General features: G+C 40.9%; 1 protein-coding gene across 1 annotated transcript in view; it reads right to left on the reverse strand.

The window, feature by feature from the left end:
* Positions 1 to 17,849, reverse strand: part of LOC126470462 (microtubule-associated protein futsch-like) — a 525,429-nt gene that overhangs the window by 371,288 nt on the left and 136,292 nt on the right. The window contains exons 4-5 of the mRNA XM_050098320.1: positions 8,890 to 8,967; positions 8,460 to 8,525 (exon numbers count right to left, since the gene is read on the reverse strand). Coding sequence (XP_049954277.1) covers positions 8,460 to 8,525; positions 8,890 to 8,967 — 144 coding nt within the window. The remainder of the gene's footprint in view (positions 1 to 8,459; positions 8,526 to 8,889; positions 8,968 to 17,849) is intronic.

The following is a 17,849-nucleotide window of genomic DNA, read 5'->3' on the forward strand; positions in this document are numbered from 1 at the left end:
GATTATTGGATGATAGATTCATAAACATAGTATTCCCATCATCCCCAAGTTGATTTGGGATAACAGTTGCTTCCCAGTTCCCTGCAGTTTTGTCTTTAGTTACATCAGCTATCTCAAGCCCACAGCCCTGAAACAGCCAAATACTAGCTTTTTGACATATCATAATATTTAAGAAAAACAAAAAACTGTCATCGATGGCTGGGTTTACCAACACTAAACCCACACCACAGTCGGATGAGTTTGCTATAGTGTTATACTTTTTGTAATTTCTTGTTACTTGGCAGAAAAGCAATATCCAACCTTGAGAACGTTTTAAGGAGTAGACAACAATAATCCATATAGTAATGGCTATTGTCTCTCCAGTGTGATGTATGGATGTAAGAACTGGACCATAAGAAAGACTGAATGGTGTGTAATAGACTTCTTTTGATTGTAGTGTTGGAGGAAACTCTTCAGAGTTCCATGGACCACAAAGAAAACGAATAGGTCAGTACTGCAACAAATAAAACCAGACTGTTCCTCGAAAGGTCTGATACTGAAATTAAAACTGACATATTACAGGTATATCATGATAAGGCATGATTCACTGGAAAACACCTGAGTGCTAGGGAAGATTGAAGGAACAACAAGAAAATGGTAGCAAAGAATGAGATGGATTGATGGAATCACAGAAGTAATGGGTTCCAACCTGGAAAGTCTGCAGAAAGTAGTGCATGATAGAAGAAATTGGCATGCTTTAGTTCATATGTTCACAGAGAGGCTATCACCTAAACAACTAGTGTGTGTGTGTGTGTGTGTGTGTGTGTGTGTGTGTGTGTGTGAGTGTGTGTGACAGAGAGAGAGAGAGATACTAGATGGCACACACAGTTCAGTAGCGGAATGTTACAGGTTTAACACACTGTTGGAAACACACTTTAAGAAGGCACCAATAGTAACTGAGACATAGGAGAATTTCCTATATGTCCAAAATCGAGACTCTTCATTGTCCACCTAGCAGTCTTGATCTGATGCCTTCTTATAAAAGGGCAGTCAAATGAAATTGAGACAAGGGGGAAAAAAGTACGTGGATGTGTAACGGCTTTCCAATGAAACTATTGCAGCATAGTCGAAACAACATTGACAACATGTGGGCAGGGATTACTCTGCAACAGAGTGTTGCTGTCCATCAATATTCTTGGGCCCTTGAACTTGGTGCACTACATTCCTGCAAAGTGTCCATGAACTGCTGTGCATTCAATGAAGGATGCCATCAAGTCCAAATGTCCAGGAATGTTGATGGACGCCATCATTCTGTTGCAAGACAATGTCTGCCCCATGTTGCTAAGGTTGTTTTGACTACACTGCAGCAGTTTGACTGGGAAATCTTTGAAGGCCTGAAGAAAGACATTTGTGGCCGCCTATTGGCTTCAGATGAAGAGGTGCACACCTGGGTACAATCACGGTTTCATAGGCAACAGTTACCATTTTTCCAGAAAGGCACTGATTGCCTTATGTCACAATGGGATAAATGCATTAACAGTTATGGTGATTACTGTCTGACAAAAATTTGAAGCACCCAGAAGACCCAGATGTCAACATAACTTCGTACACATACACAACCAGCAGGTATGAAAATGATTCTAGTTGTAATTCTCTGTGACAGGTAGAACAATCACTGGAGCACATAAAGAATGTTAATGTATCATTTAAACAATGCAAACTCCAGGCTGGAATAACAACAATACAAGGAATAGGATAGATTACTACTCACAGTAAAGATGACCCGTTGAGTTGCAGACAGGCACTATGAAAAAACATACCTATGCAGCTATCGGCCAAAGCCTTCCTCAGCAAAAAAAAAAAACAAAAAACATACACACAATCAAGCACACCTGATGCACATTTGGCCACCACCATTGACAGCTCTGATCAGAATTCCAGTAAGAGTTGCCAGTGGTGGTGGCCGAGTGTGTGTGAGGTGTGTGTGCTTGCGTAAATGTGTGTATGTTTTCTTTGCTGAGTAAGGTTTTGGCTGATAGCTACATGTGTAGCAGTCTTTTCATTGTGCCTGTCCACAACTTAACAGGTCATCTTTACGGTAAGTAGCACTCTATCCTACTCCTTATATTCATGCTTAGTTTATTTACTAAAACTTACTAGTCTTATAGTATACAACAGCAAAAACAGCATCAGATGTCGAATGACCAGTGAGGAGATGGAGATGCCATGTACTCAAGTGAGACAGTTTAGCAGCACCTGACAATCTGAAAGAGGCTTCGTGGTGCGTGCGCGTGCGTGCATGTGTGTGTGGGGGGGCGGGGGGGGGGGGGGGGGGGCGCACTCAATGTCGAGGTTATCAGCACCCTAACACACATTAAAAGAAACGAATGTGGACAAAATTTGTAAAATGGTAGTATATAAGTAAAGAAAGCTGGAAACGACGAAAAATGCTGCATAAGAAAATAAAACATAAGTAAAATGAGAAAGGAGTGTCAAGGACGCCACAGAAAATTGTCACTGGCTGGCCACCTATGTAAAATACGGGTGAGCCAGTCACCCTGTGAACAAATTAAGACCCTCTCCCTAAGATCTTGGTAAAAACATTGGACAAGTCACAGAACTTTAAAACTTTAACCACATTTGTTTGATTATTTCCTAAAAGAGATGGCAGATCCACAGGCAAGTCAGCCATGGGACGCTGGTCAGAAAATAAAACACAACCCAATAAAACATGATCTGGATGCCACAAGCACCACACATTGGAGGGTCCTCTCCACAGAGCAAAGAACCATGTGTGAAAGGCCTATGAACTATATTAAGACGAGTGAGGAGAATCTCATCCCGTCTACGTGACTGGAAGTAGTACACCACACACACGTTGTGGGCTCAACTAAACAGGGCTTATTGCCAGTAATTTCCAGCCACTCATCCTCCCAGATGTAAGACTCTTGAGCTCAACAGTGAGGTGAGTGCGTGCAGGGGGATGGCACACTGAAATAGTTGTGAATCAAGACACGCCTCCTTGGCTGCGAGATCTTTCTTTTTGTTCCCAGCAATGCCCATGTACCCTAGAACCCAGTAGAAAGCCACCTCCTTCCCCAGTTGTTGTAGTTGAAGGAGGGCATCCTGGATCATGTGGAGTATATTAGTTGCTGGGTACAAATGTTGCAACGAGTGAAAGCACTTAGTGAATCTGAACAGGCAAGAAATTTAGGACGGGAAGAGGGTCTCATCTGCTCCAGTGCCCGCAAGATCGCAGAAATTGTTGCATCAAAGGCAGTAAACGTCTGAGGCAGTCGGACATTGAGGACACAATCCAAAAAAACAACAAAGCAACCAATAGAATACCCCTGTTTCGACCCACCCATAGGAACAGCTACATAGTCGTGCTGCTCAGATAAAATGGTAGAAAATGTTGCATTAAAAATGGAAGCAGGGGTCCAATCTCTCTTGTACCCCACCAAATCTAAAAATCACTCTGGGCCTCTCCAGTAACCAGGGTGGCAGGTGGTTAAAACCCTGGATTTGGACCATACAGGGATTCCAGCACACATTGCACATGAATCCCAAATGGCATCATGGCTCAGGGACGGTGGGAAAAAAGACGGTCCAAAGGTGGATGACCAACAATAACAGTGAACGGGTGAAGTTGGAGCTGCAAGAAACTTCCACACCTGGTGCACCAGGAGGAGCTGCCGCCAGATGGTAAGTGGTAGTTCCCTGGCCTCAACACAGAGGCTGGGTATGGGACTGGTCCAATAAGCATCCGTGGCCAGTCAAATCCCCACATGGTGGACAGCATCAACAATCTGCAAATACGAGGGCCTCACTGACCCATACACCGTGCACCTGTAGTCCAGCCATGAAGGCACAATATTCCGATAAAACTGGAGGAGACATGCCCTGTCGCCTCCCCCAAGACCTGCAGCTAAGGCACTTGAGAATGTTCAGTGCCTTCAGGGTTCTGGCTTTCAAGTCTCGCAGATGTGGGCAACCATGACAATCTGGAGTCAAAAATGCAGCCCATAAATCACACTGTGTCTCTAAAATGTAGGATAGTGTCCCCCCTATTCAAGGCAGGCACATTAAAAAGATGATGAGAATGATTAAAATGAACACACACACACACACACACACACATATACACACACACACACACACACACACACACACACACACACACACACACACACACTTACCAGCAGAAAACTGAAAACCTGTCTTTGCAGCACACTGCAAGTTGCAGCCGATGGCTCGCTGTTGCAACACTGGAGGAGGAACAGAAAACAGCAAAATTGTCCACATATAAGGAGCACTGTACAAGACTCCTTACTGTAGATGTGATACAGTTGATGGCTATAGAAAAGAGGGTAACACTTAAAAAACACTGCCCTGAGGGACACCATTCTCCTGCTCAAATCGATCAGACGGCGTGTCACCAACTCAGGTCCTAAAAAACTGCTGAAACAGGAAAGACAAAATTAAAATGGAGAGGTGGCAACCAAAGGTCCATTGATGCAGTTGTATGGGAATACAGTGTCTCCAAGTAGTATCGCATGGCATGCCTTACTGACATCAAAGAATATGCCAATACAGTGATGCTGACCGAGGAAAGCCTGCTGAATAGCCACCTCTAAGAGGGTCTGGTTGTCGACGGTGGACTGAAATTTTTGGAATCCACACCAAGAGCAGCTAAGGAGTTACCTGGTCTCTAACGGCCAGACCACATGACAGTTAACCATCTTTCCCAGGGTCTTTCCTACACAGCTCATTGAGGCGATACTCCGGTAACTACTGGGTCATGTGCAGTCCTTTTCTGGTTTGAGGAGAGGGATTAGAATTGCCTCCCTCCACGAGTTGTGGAATACGACTGTCTGCCATATTAGATTGAAACATTCAAGGACGACTTCCTTTGATGCCGCCGGCGAATGTCGAAGCATGCAGTACCAGATGTGGTCATGACTGGGTGCAGTGTTGGAAGTCGGAAGTCAGTGCCGATTCAAGCTCCCATGAGGGGAGTTGTAGACCTCAGAACTGTTGGATCTGAAGTTCAACTTTTCCCTCTCGACAGTCGCACAGTAGTGATGAAACGCTGGATCCTGGCTTGCACTGGCAGTAGTTTGTGCAAAATGCTCGGCCAGCGTCTGAGCAATGTCTCTAGGTGTTGTTTGGAGGCAATCTTAGTGCAGCACTGCAGCTATCAGTAAATGGCTGTGTTTACCAGAAATCATCTGGATGGCTTCCCATACTTTGGAGGAACAACTGGAATGATTTATGGAGTTCAGGAACTCATGCCATGACCACTTTTTGCTCTCTCTAATGACGCGGCGAGCCCTGGCTCTCGCGAGTCGAAATGGTGTGAGATTGTCTGCTGTCAGGCGGCATTTAAACTGTCGAAGCACCACACGCCTGTCCCGGATGGCTAAATGGCACTCTTCTGTCCACCAAGGGACAGGTCGCATCTGAAGGGGGCCGAAAAACTTTGGTATGGATACATCAGCAACATGATGGAACACGTGTGATGTGATCCACCCATTCCTGGATGCTGTCATGGTGTTCAAACACAGCCAACTGGCCAAACGGTGTCCAGTTAGCCCTGCCAATTATCCATATTGGTGGCTTCTGTTCCTACAACACACCTTCAAGTAGCTGAAGGCAGATTAGGAAGTGGTCGCTGGAATGAAGGTTGTCAATGACCTCCCAGTGAACAGAGTCGGCGAAGGCTGGAGGGAAGAGAGGTAGAAAATGGTTCTAAGCACTATTGGACTTAACACCTGAGATCATCAGTGCCCTAGAACTTAGAACTACTTAAACCTAACTAACCTAAGGATCTCTCACACATCCATGCCCGAGGCAGGATTTGAACCTGCGACCGTAGCAGTCGCGCAGTTCTGGACTGAAGCGCCTAGAAATACTTGGCCACCGCGGCTGGCAGAAGAGAGGTAGGTCAATGGCTGAGAATGACCCAGAAGCAGCACAAAAATGAGTTGGAGTACTAGTATTTAGGATGCACAGCTCTCGAGATGTCAGGAGGCTTTCCAAAACTCGACCCCGACAGCAAGTAGATGTTGAGCCCCACAGGGCATGATGGGCATTGAAGTCTCCCAGGAAGAGAAATGGTCGGGAGAGCTCAGTGATAAGATCCGCAAGAGCCTCAGAGTCTACTGCATCCTGTGGAGGTAAATAAGGAGAACAAACTTTAAGCCTCTAACGTGCAGAAATTTCAGCTGCAACTGCTTGCAGGTTGGTATACAGAGGAAGGGCAGAGGAGTGGTGCCCATTATTGACAAAATTGACAAACACGGTAACCCCTCCTTTGCCTCTGCCCCCGTCAGGACATCCTTGTGATATAGCGATAGCCCCATAGTGCAGGGGCATCAGATGCTTTGAAATGTGTTTCCTGTAAACACAAGCACAGAGGGCATTGCTGCATTAGGAGTTTCAGTTCCTCAATGAGCATCCTGAATCCTTTCATGTTTGTATAATAGGAGCCATCTATTTGGGCGGGGGTGGGGGGTGGGGGTGCCTGGGGTAGTACTTTCATCCTGACTTTCTGATGGGGAGGTGAGCCCACAATGGGTGGAAGCTCAGTTTTGGAGCAAGATGGTTGCCCCTATCCGACATCAAGCTCCATAGCCTCTAAAGAAGACTCAAGAGAGACGTCAGAGAGGTCATTCTCAAGAACGTCAGGCTGTTTTCTGCCCAGTTCAACCGGTGTTGGACTTTTTGCCTTGGATTTTTTTCCCCTGCCTGGACTTTGCAGCCACTACTGCAGTTGTGGGTGTGGCAGCATTGTACAGCATATCAGATGGAACCTTTGGATGGGTAGGGAGCGCCACAATGTCAGCAACCACAGCTTTTTCTGAAGTTCTTTGGGGAGGGACAGGCTTAGAAACGACCGCAGTAGCAGAAGTGCATGGACACACACAGGTACTAGTGCTGACATTAGCAGCCTCCGTTTTTGTAGCAGCACTAGCTTTCCGGCATTGGCTGTTTAACAACTGAAGTGAAGGAGGTAGCAAAACACGGGTGCAGCATGGCTTTCCATAAGTTTTTTGCCTCCCATAGGGGATGAGCTTCATAGTTTTAAGCTCCTGTATCTTCCATTCTTCCAGATACACACTGCACTCCTGACACCAGACAGGGTGAGGTCCAGAGCAATTCACAAACTTCAATGGAGACTAACAATGGACACCTTCCTGACCGCACTTGCCACAAGTAACTTCTCCATGACACCCAAGAGTATTATGCCCAAAGCACTGTCATTTGAATCACTGCATTGGGTTATGTACATAAGGCCGCACACTTAAGCGAAGGAAACCTGCCTTAATATGCTCAGCGAGTTTCATGCTACTGAACGTCAGGATAAAGGAGTCAGACTTAACAAGAACCCCATCCACCCTCTTCATGATATTTTGCATGTCAACTATTACTTCTGGAGCCCACTCATCTTTCAGTTCCTCTTTGGGAATATCCCTGCATGTCACAACACCTTTGCTATCACTCAAGGTGGTGTGCAGCTCAGTTTCGATGGCATATTCCCCAACGGATTGCACATTCTGCAGATTCTTAGCTTAATAGGAAACCAGCAGTTTCCACCTGCAGCGTCCCATTACGCAATCGCTTAGCAGATTTTCAACTTTCAGCAAAGCCCTCTAGCCCTTTTTGAATATAGGAAGGTGAAACTTTCTCAAAGCTGCCCTCTTTCCTTTTAACAATTAAAAACAAATTCTGACTGCCAGCATGTGTTCTGTTACTAGACATGATACCCTTAGATTTCGCTCCTGAGTCAGGACGACTGGCTACACGAGCCCTCTTGTCAGACTGGGTGTTGGTAGCTACCAGTGGCCCACCCTATATATGATAATCATTTCAAGGCACCATAAGCATCTACATCTCCCTGTAGACTTTTAAACAACCAGCTCAAGTAAGAATTTATTAAAGTATTTCACTGTGTCGTTTTAGAGAATGCCCAAGAGCACACAACTAGAAAGGAAGTACATTTATGACATGTAACAATAAGTTTTTGTAAAGTATCTATTTCTGACACTTTTTCAAAATATTCAGAGTAGCCCTTCATATATACTTTCCTTGTAAATGTAGTTTTAACAAAGACTACTATGGTATCAGCATCTGTCATGACTCATGAACATAATCTTCCAATAATCAGATGTGCATCACCTTATATTGCTAAATAGATTAATCATTAGTAGTGTGCAAAACAATATAGATGAAAAATACTGTTTACAACAAAGTATCATACATTCCAAAACTGAACTTACACCTTTATTTTATTTCATGTCCTTTCAAAGATATTGACTTACATCTTGACGCTGATGTGAAGAGTTATCTACAATGTCTAAGTAATTTGAGATGAAGGACCGGTTTAAACTGTATTAAATTCAGAGGAGAAATAAGACCGTTGTACATGCTAGCTGTGTGTTTAAAGTTCAGTGTTGTATGACTAGAACAATACTCACATTATGTTCAGTTTGTTCATGGTTTATAGCATTTTCCCCCATAACTTCAACATTGACACCAGATCTCTGAAATAAAGAAATATTCACAAATGAACACAAAGTAACAGCACTGTAGATATCCATTAACCTAAGAGTGCTCTGGACACAGGTACAATCATTACAAAAAGAGGATGGGGGAAGGAAAATGCCATAACCTTGTCAAAGGTACACCCTGTTAGCATCAGTGTGATTTGTAAGTAGTCAGGAAGCACTGTTAATGTTCACTGCAATATTACAGAGCATTTTCATAAGTAAAGGTCTAACTATAATAAAAATTATGACTGTGTAACATATGGTTCATCAGGTATTAAATTCAAAGGAGAAACAAGATTATTGTACAATTTAGCTGTTTGTTTAAAGTTTAATGCTGTGTGGCTAGATCAGTACTCACATTATCTTCTGTTTGTGTGTCGTTTGTAACATTTCTTTTGGTTTCTTCATCATTAGTACCAAAAGTACAACCAGATCTCTGAAATAAATAAATAAATATTCACAAATTAACACAAAGTAGCAGCACTGTAAATATCCACTCACCTAAAAGTACTCTGGATAGGTACAATTGTTAGAACAAGAACTCTCACAACTGCAAAAGAGCATTTGCACAGAAGAGAAAACCTCAATGGAATTGTGCAGACACCCAAGCTGTCACATGACACCCATGTCACTGGCTCTTTCACCACAAACATATTACTACACTTCAACTAAAATTACTTTGTGACTGACAGACTGCAGTCATGGGTCTGCGTTGCCTGCTTACAGCCAGCCATCCCTGGTGAAGCTCTGCACATGCCAATAAAATCAGCAACACAGCAAACATGCTGCACTCGAGAAGGAATTACGATGGGCTTGTCACTGCACTATACCACTCAACTCACTGAAACGTCAATCAGAAAGTTATTTTAATCAAAGTATATACCATATAATGGAAAATAATAAAGAACCTGTTCTGCTCTTACAAAATACAGACCTCTTAGTGGACCAAAAGGTCACTATGTAGTGAAGAGTGGTGCATAATGACATCATTTAGCACAGAGAGATCATGGAACATGATAAAATAACAGGGAACGTTAAGCTTTCAAGCATGTGTAATAGCATGTGCTGTCCTTTGCCTGACTGTGCCTTCTGCATGAAGTATGACAATGCCATCACCATTTTTAGAGTAAAGCTTTTGTCTCTACTGATCAATTTCATGGGGCAAAAAATAGACTGTAGTGTGGTAAATTTTGTCAGCAATAACTTGAAGAAACTGTCATTTTTGTATTGTACAGTCGAAGTTCTTATGAACATTTCCTTCATATTTTTTTGCAAATGAAATTGTGGGAGATGACACACAAGGACTGGGTTCACTGACTAGGTTCTGTGGCAATAAATGCAAACTATAAATCAAGAAACATGCATCTTTATTTTGACCCTATGTGTATTAATCTGATAAAATTAATTTGACATCATGCTGTATACAATATAAACTGAAACAGCATGCCTCAGTTAATTTAAGCCCATTAACTTAGCTGATGAGTCATAACTTGATTTCTTGACAAGGAAATAATATTCTTTGAAGAGATTTTGGGATTGCAGTCAGTCAGCGTAAACTTTATTCCACAATACTGGTTATCATCACACAAACAAAACTATATTTGCTTTCGACCTGTCATAAGGACTAGCCTAGGTAATAGATCATGCTGTCACCACAGACTTCATTGATAAATAGAACAAAATAACATTGAACAAACACTGAAATGAATATTCCCAGTGTTATGTTCTACCACCAGAAACACATCTGCGTGACATCATGTGTCCTGAGCTGTGACTGGCTGACAAGTAAACCAAGTGGGTATGGTGTGATTTGTGTGTTTGTGGGGCCATAGTATACTTTTGAACTACAAAAACATGCAGTATAACTGATGCACAACATTAAAGATCTCCCAAACTGTATTGTTCTTGGTATGATTTGTTTCACAAAAATATTGGGAAATGTGATGTTGACTGTTAAAACATTTACTGTATTGGAACAAATACTTCAGAAAGAGATGGAGGGAATGCTGAAATGCATTGGGTTGCACCTGCAAATTACACTAACAACTCTTATGGAAACAGATTCATGTATTAAGTCTGTGTTCACAGTTCTAGGTTCTTGCTTCAACAAAGGGCTCTTCAACAATGAGCTCTATTAATGCTGCTATGTCAAACAGATATGCATACCTAGAAAGGTAGGGCTCAGCCATGTAAAGACATTCTGGTGGATACACATCCCTTATAATTTAGTGGAAAAGCAAATTTCCATGCCAGCAGGATATGTGGATATTGTCCAATGTCAGTACTGTGCTGAAGGCAGTTTGTCTCTGAAGTTCAAATTTTTACTTTGGACAGCTGCTTTCACACTATAGTGAAGTATTGACAGTTTAAAGGCACAAAGTCTCGAAAGAGAACTTTGAAGTTATGACAGTGCTTTGTTTCGAAAACTTTCAACAGTGTATGATTACCAACATTTTTAACTGATTAGATTTAGTGATTTTAATACAAATTGCTTCATTTTTAATAACATAAATAAACGTGATGTGATGTCAATAAATATAATGTAACTGGTAGGTTTGTTTTAATTTTCAATGTAACATTGAAAAGAAATAAGGCAAAAATAGGAACATACAGTACTTCCAAAATTAGCCATCACAAACTTATACCAAAATTGGCAACATAAAGCAAGAATAGGCAGAAAATAACACAAAAATTGACCAAAAATAACTCTGAAATAGGCAAAAAATAAAAGCAAACTGGAGGGATATAACACATAAACTGGAAATAAAATATTTTTTTTCTGTTCCTATTAATGTCTCATCACTAAGAAGCTCAGTAGTAAAAGCTTCTAGTAGACAATGACAGGGAAGAAAATTAGGCACAATCATTTGCTAGAAACCATACAACATATACTTGAAAAATTAAGAGAAAGGCACTATAGAACGTACATCTGAATAGCTGGAGGAAAATAAGAACCCCATCAAATGTGAGTCAGCTGCCTTAAACAATGTGGCAAATTGCTTGACATGAGTATTAAAGATTAGTAGCAGCTACCTCCCAGCGAATTTTAAGATACTGGTAACTCTGAATATAATTCAACCAAAGAATCTACAGCTTAATTAGTAGGGCACTGCATCTGCGTGGCAAAACTGCATGAGCAACACTCACTGCCCATCATTCACTTCATACATGTAAGCTCATACTCAGTAGTATCCTCAGTTGGTATCATACAGCTTCATTTGGTATCATGCAGCACTCACTCACTGAATGTGGAGTCAACAGGTGCATAGCCTTGAAAGCTGCTGAGGAAACATAGACACTATACAGCTTTGTCACAATGTAGTGACACTAACTGGCCTGGCAAGCATGCTTTATGCCTGAGATTCATCAGTTATTATCACAGCAAATGAGTATGATTGCGTATAATGAAACATAAAGTGAGAATTCAATATTGAATGTTTAGGAAGGTCATCAATTTAGCTGTGTAACTACAAATTTTCATGAATGAAAGCTGATGAAATAACGCTCACACTCAGTCTCCAGCCATAATCGCTCTACTGTTGAGAAATATTTTGAAGAGAACAAACTGAAAGATTTACATTGACAAGCATGACAAATAATTGTAATTGTCTGGTTTGTTCAAAATTAGCAAAAAATAATTTCAATCCAGCTACACTGGAGGCTCTCATGAGTAAATCAAGCACATTAATTAATAAGACTAATTACAGTTGATAGCATTAACTGCAATGACCAGAGAGAGGAAGGATGCACAAGGTGTAGTGATAAGCAGAGATGATCCTTATTCGAATATATTTCTAACTAGGTCATTATTCAAATATGTAGATAATTCAAACAAATTTATTTATGAATAAATTATTTGTAATTTAAATAATTAATAATGTAAGCCACTGTATTTTCTTTGTTTACTTTGGGTACTGAATTCTAGGACTAGTGTTTGTTCCCTTGGCTCACTGCAGCTTCTATTTGATAAATAGCTTATTAATGGTTTGTACAGAAATGTACCTCTGTGGCTCAGTGGGTGAAATTCAAGGTTTTGTGTTTGATCCTCTATAGGTTGCCCTAATTTCTCCATTACTTATCACTTCTTTCACCTTAAACAATGACAAAAATGTCAAGCCAAGTTGCATGCACCACGTTTTGGAGTAGATGCTGAAATGTAGGTCTCTCTCTCTCTAACTAGCTGTATAAGTCAGTTCAGAGGTGTGAGGAAATCAAGGGCACACCATCATGCCCAGTGTACCACTGCAGTGTTCAATCCAACCTTTGGGTTGAGCATGGCTCTACGTGATTTACAACACAGCAAATGAAACTTAATATTACTTATAGGCGGACAGTTTCAGCAGTTACACTACCGACATAGACGCATTCGATTGTGTCTCTATCTTCCAGTTCCCCCCTCCCCCTGTTAACATGCACAAGTACTCTACATAAGTAGCTAAAGAATGCAATCAACAAAATCTCTTAACTTCGAATACTTTACTTAGAGTGCTAACACATCTAATATGGGTGCATCCTTGATATACAAGGGCATGTTGAAAAGTAATTCCTCCAAATTTTTTTGTGAAAACTCTTAAAGCTTTTTAAATAAAACATATGTTATTAACTTTCTATATCTTTATTCTTCATGTCTACATATTCACAGCCCTCTGCTGCTAGAAGGCACTAAACTTTAGGATGTAACAAGGTGGTGTGTAACAGAACTATGTTGATGTGCAAGAAACAGTGTGCTATAATTGAGTTTCGATTTCAAAGACTTCGTCAACACACAGAGCACCCTCTCCTTCAGCATCACAATGCCACGCCACACATGAGCTCTGTGACATCTGCAACTCCAACACCTTGAGTTCACTGCCATCCACCTTCCCAATTTAGTCCCACCCAATTTTCATCTGTTTCCAAAACTTAAAGAACACCTTCAAGAGCTTCACTTTGATCATGATGAAGTGGTGCAAGCAGAGGTGAGGTTATGGCTCTGACAACAATTTCAAATATTCAACACTGACCATATCAACAAATTAAGAAGAGGGGAGGTCATGAACCCGTTAACAAAATCAGACATTCCACAGTGACGGTATCAACAACCTGGTCTTTCCTTCAGAGAAATGTGTTTGTCATCAAACTAACTAAAGGAAGAAATATGTAGACATGAAGTATAAAGTTGCAGAATGTTAATAAAGTGTGTTTTATTTTAAAAACTTAAGGAGTTTTTACACAAAAAATGTGAAAGCATTCCATTTCAGCACGTCCTCATAATTATGCAATCTGTTGATGTTTGTAGTGCTAAAAAATGAGTGAACCCTGCAAGAACTCGCTGGCTGCTAACGACTAATATCAATAGACTTATAATCTAAACTCTACTAAAATGTTCATGGAATGCTGATGAACATCCAAAGTCATTTGAAAAAGTTTTGGGATTAACTTTAAGTATGCTTTCCAGTAGATGATGGAATAGTTTTTCAATGCAACGTGCATCTATGCAGATTCATAATATTGCAGCACACTTGCACCTTTTTCTTTTTAAGTGTCAAGAGACAATTGGAAGACTTTTTCCATATATCTATACCAACTGTAAATATTGCAGCAATGTCTTACCCACACTATATATGCAAATAGAGCACCAGCATTGCTGTCCAAGACCTAGGGAGGCTCCCAACAAAATACAGACACACAATAGCCAAAGAAATGGTGAAGAAACTGGGTCACGGGTTTCAAATGATGTTCTGTCATAAAATGATGATTTTATTTTGAACGTGACTTGAGAGGTGAAGGTAACGTCGAATCAGAATGAATAATTTGCAGAAAACTGCAGCAGAGTTGATGATTTCTCAAGTTTTGTTGAAGACAACTGTGATTTGAAAGTCTTGTATCATTACCCATGATTTCAGGATTTATAATGCACCGATATTCTCTTTACATGTACAGAACATATTTTGTTTAGTGTGTCACAGAGGCAACTATTTGAAAATCAAAAAAGATTTCTGATGAGATGTTTGTAAAAATGAGGTTTTTTGAAAACTAAATTTAAAAGCGATAAAAAATAAAAGTGTATGATAAATGACAAAGAATTGGAGTAATAAATGTAATTGGATTTCAAGAATATCTATTACTCATAACATTTTTTTTTATTCACAGATAAGTAATAAATACTTTTATCAGTGTAAATTAATAATATTTCAAATAAATATCTTTATTTGTTAGTCACAAATAATAAATAAATGTGCCCAACTCTGGATGGAAGCAAAGTGCATCACACATGAGCACACTACAAATTCACACCCTATGTGCAAGTGAATGTGAGAGCATGATATCCGCATAGCTGTGCACAAGCACATGACATACACCCTGCCACAACCAAGTGCTCATTCACTTATGTTATAAGGTGAGGAAACATTGGTCTTCTTCAGCAACTTCTGCCAATGTTAGAAAAATGTATTTGTGCTCTTTTCCTTGCACACCGAATCCATATACTGATCACCCAGATGGCCACGTTTGCAGGCCTCTATTAATTAGTGTATGAAATTATCACAAAGTCATTATTAATTACTTTAAATTTGAATTGCCATGTGGAACCATCCAAGCCAAGGCAATTTGGTCATGGTACCAGTCACACACACAAATTATTTAATTTCTGGCACAAAAAAGAAATTAATTTATAAAATAAATGAAAAGAATGTTTCTTTTGTATGCTGTTCTGCAGCCACAAGAAATTGTATGAAATGCATACAAACGTAGTACTAATCCACCAGAGGCCCTTTTATGCATTATATTTACTGTTACTAGTTTTCAGCGATGGCAAATTCTCAAGCAGTGTGTGCGCACCCCCCCCCCCCCCCCACACACACACACACACACACACACACACACACACACACACACACACACACTCTCTCTCTCTCTCTCTCTCTCTCTCTCTCTCTCTCTCTCTCTGGAAAGCCACAGATACTGGTGCGCCTGCCTAATATTGTGTGGGGCCCTGCAAGGACACAGAAATGCCGCAACATGATGCAGCATGGACTCGACTAATGTCTGAAGTAGCACTGAAGGGAATTGACACCATGAATCCTGCAGGGCTGTCCGTAAATCTGCAAAGAGTATGAGGGGCTGGAGGTCTCTTATGAACAATATGTTGCAAGGCATCCCAGATATGGTCAATAAAGTTCAAGTATGGGGACTTTGTTGGCCAGCGGAAAAGCTTAAACTCAAGAGAGTGTTCCTGGAGCCACTCTGTAGCAATTCTGGATGTGTGGGGCGTCACACTGTCCTGCGCAATACACAATGGACATGAATGGATGCAGGTGATCAGACAGGATGCTTAAGTACATGTCACCTGTCAGGATCCTATCTAGACATATCAGAATCCTATCTAGACGTATCAGGGGTCCCATATCACTCGAACTGCTCACGCCCCACACTATTACAGAGCCTCCACCAACTTGAACAGTCCCCTGATTGGCATGCAGGATCCATGGATTCCTGAGGTTGTCTCCATACCTGTACACGCCCATCCACTAAATACAATTTGGAACGAGACTTGACCGAACAGGCAACATGTTTCCTGCCATCAACAGTCCAATGTCGGTGTTGATGGGCCCAGGTGATGCATAAAGCTTTGTGTCGTGCAGTCATCATGGGTACAGAAGTGGACATCTGGCTCTGAAAGCCCATATCGACGATGTTTCGTTGAATGGTTCGCACGCTGACACCTGTTGATGGCCTAGCAGTGAAATCTGCAGCAATTTGTGGAAGGGTTGCACTTCTGTCCCATTGAATGATTCTCTTCAGTTGTAGCTGGTCCTGTTCTTGCAGGATATTTTTCCGGGTGTAGCAATGTCGGAGATTTAACATTTTACCAGATTCCTGGTATTCACGGTAAACTCGTGAAATGGCCTTATGGGAAATTCCACACTTTGTCGCTATCTCAGAGATGCTGTGCCCCACCGCTTGTGTGCTGACTAAAGTATCACGTTCAAACTCACTTAAATCTTGATAACCTGCCATTGTAGCAGCAGTAACAGATATAATTACTGCATCAGACACTTGTCTTATATAGGCGTTGCTGACAGCAGCACCATATTCTACCTATTTACATACCCCTGTATTTGAACATGCACGCCTATACCAATTTCTTTGGCACATAAGCGTATATATAGTTTTTTTTAACTTGTAACATCTCAAATGTAATTTTTCAAATATGATGCACTTTTGTTTTGTCATATTTCATGCATTGTTTTTAAATCATTGATTTATGTGTATGAAATATGGTTTGCTATTACATTTACATTTTTGATTAAAACTAATTTATATCATATTCGAAATTTAGGATTGTCTTTTGTTCTGACTTATGTGACACCCATAAGTACTTTGTTGAAGTTCTCAATAAATTTCTTATTTCTGAGATCTGTTTGTTCATTTAAGACATTATTTGAATTTTTTGGCAAATGTGCAAAGCTTTCTATTTCGTGATAGATGCTCACATAGCTCCCTTTTTCAGCTACATGAAGAATGAGAGGATTAGTAATTGTGTCTATTTCTGTGTGTGTCCATCTTCTAGAAGATGCATACTACATGTGGAAACATTGATTTTGCTTTTGTTTATATGCTCTTTGTACCTTGTAGTCAATTCTAGACCTATTTCTCTGACACAGAACATGTCACAGTCAATGCATTTCATTTTTTATATGCTGAATGATCGTTTTTTTTAACTTTGTCTGTTCAGTGTATTACTTCCATTCTTAGTTTACTCTCCATGCAGAAATTAATTTTAACATTATTATTATGAAATGTGTTACTAATTTTTGATAAATGTTCCCCATATATGGTAGTGTAATGAATTTTATTTTCTTCTTTCTACTTTCAAAAATGTTACTTCCTGATATTAATTTCACATTTGGCCCTAATTTTCTTTCCATATACACTCCTGGAAATTGAAATAAGAACACCGTGAATTCATTGTCCCAGGAAGGGGAAACTTTATTGACACATTCCTGGGGTCAGATACATCACATGATCACACTGACAGAATCACAGGCACATAGACACAGGCAACAGAGCATGCACAATGTCGGCACTAGTACAGTGTATATCCACCTTTCACAGCAATGCAGGCTGCTATTCTCCCATGGAGACGATCGTAGAGATGCTGGATGTAGTCCTGTGGAACGGCTTGCCATGCCATTTCCACCTGGCGCCTCAGTTGGACCAGCGTTCGTGCTGGACGTGCAGACCGCGTGAGACGACGCTTCATCCAGTCCCAAACATGCTCAATGGGGGACAGATCCGGAGATCTTGCTGGCCAGGGTAGTTGACTTACACCTTCTA

Source organism: Schistocerca serialis, chromosome 3 (assembly GCF_023864345.2).
Source record: "Schistocerca serialis cubense isolate TAMUIC-IGC-003099 chromosome 3, iqSchSeri2.2, whole genome shotgun sequence".
Taxonomy (NCBI): domain Eukaryota; kingdom Metazoa; phylum Arthropoda; class Insecta; order Orthoptera; family Acrididae; genus Schistocerca; species Schistocerca serialis.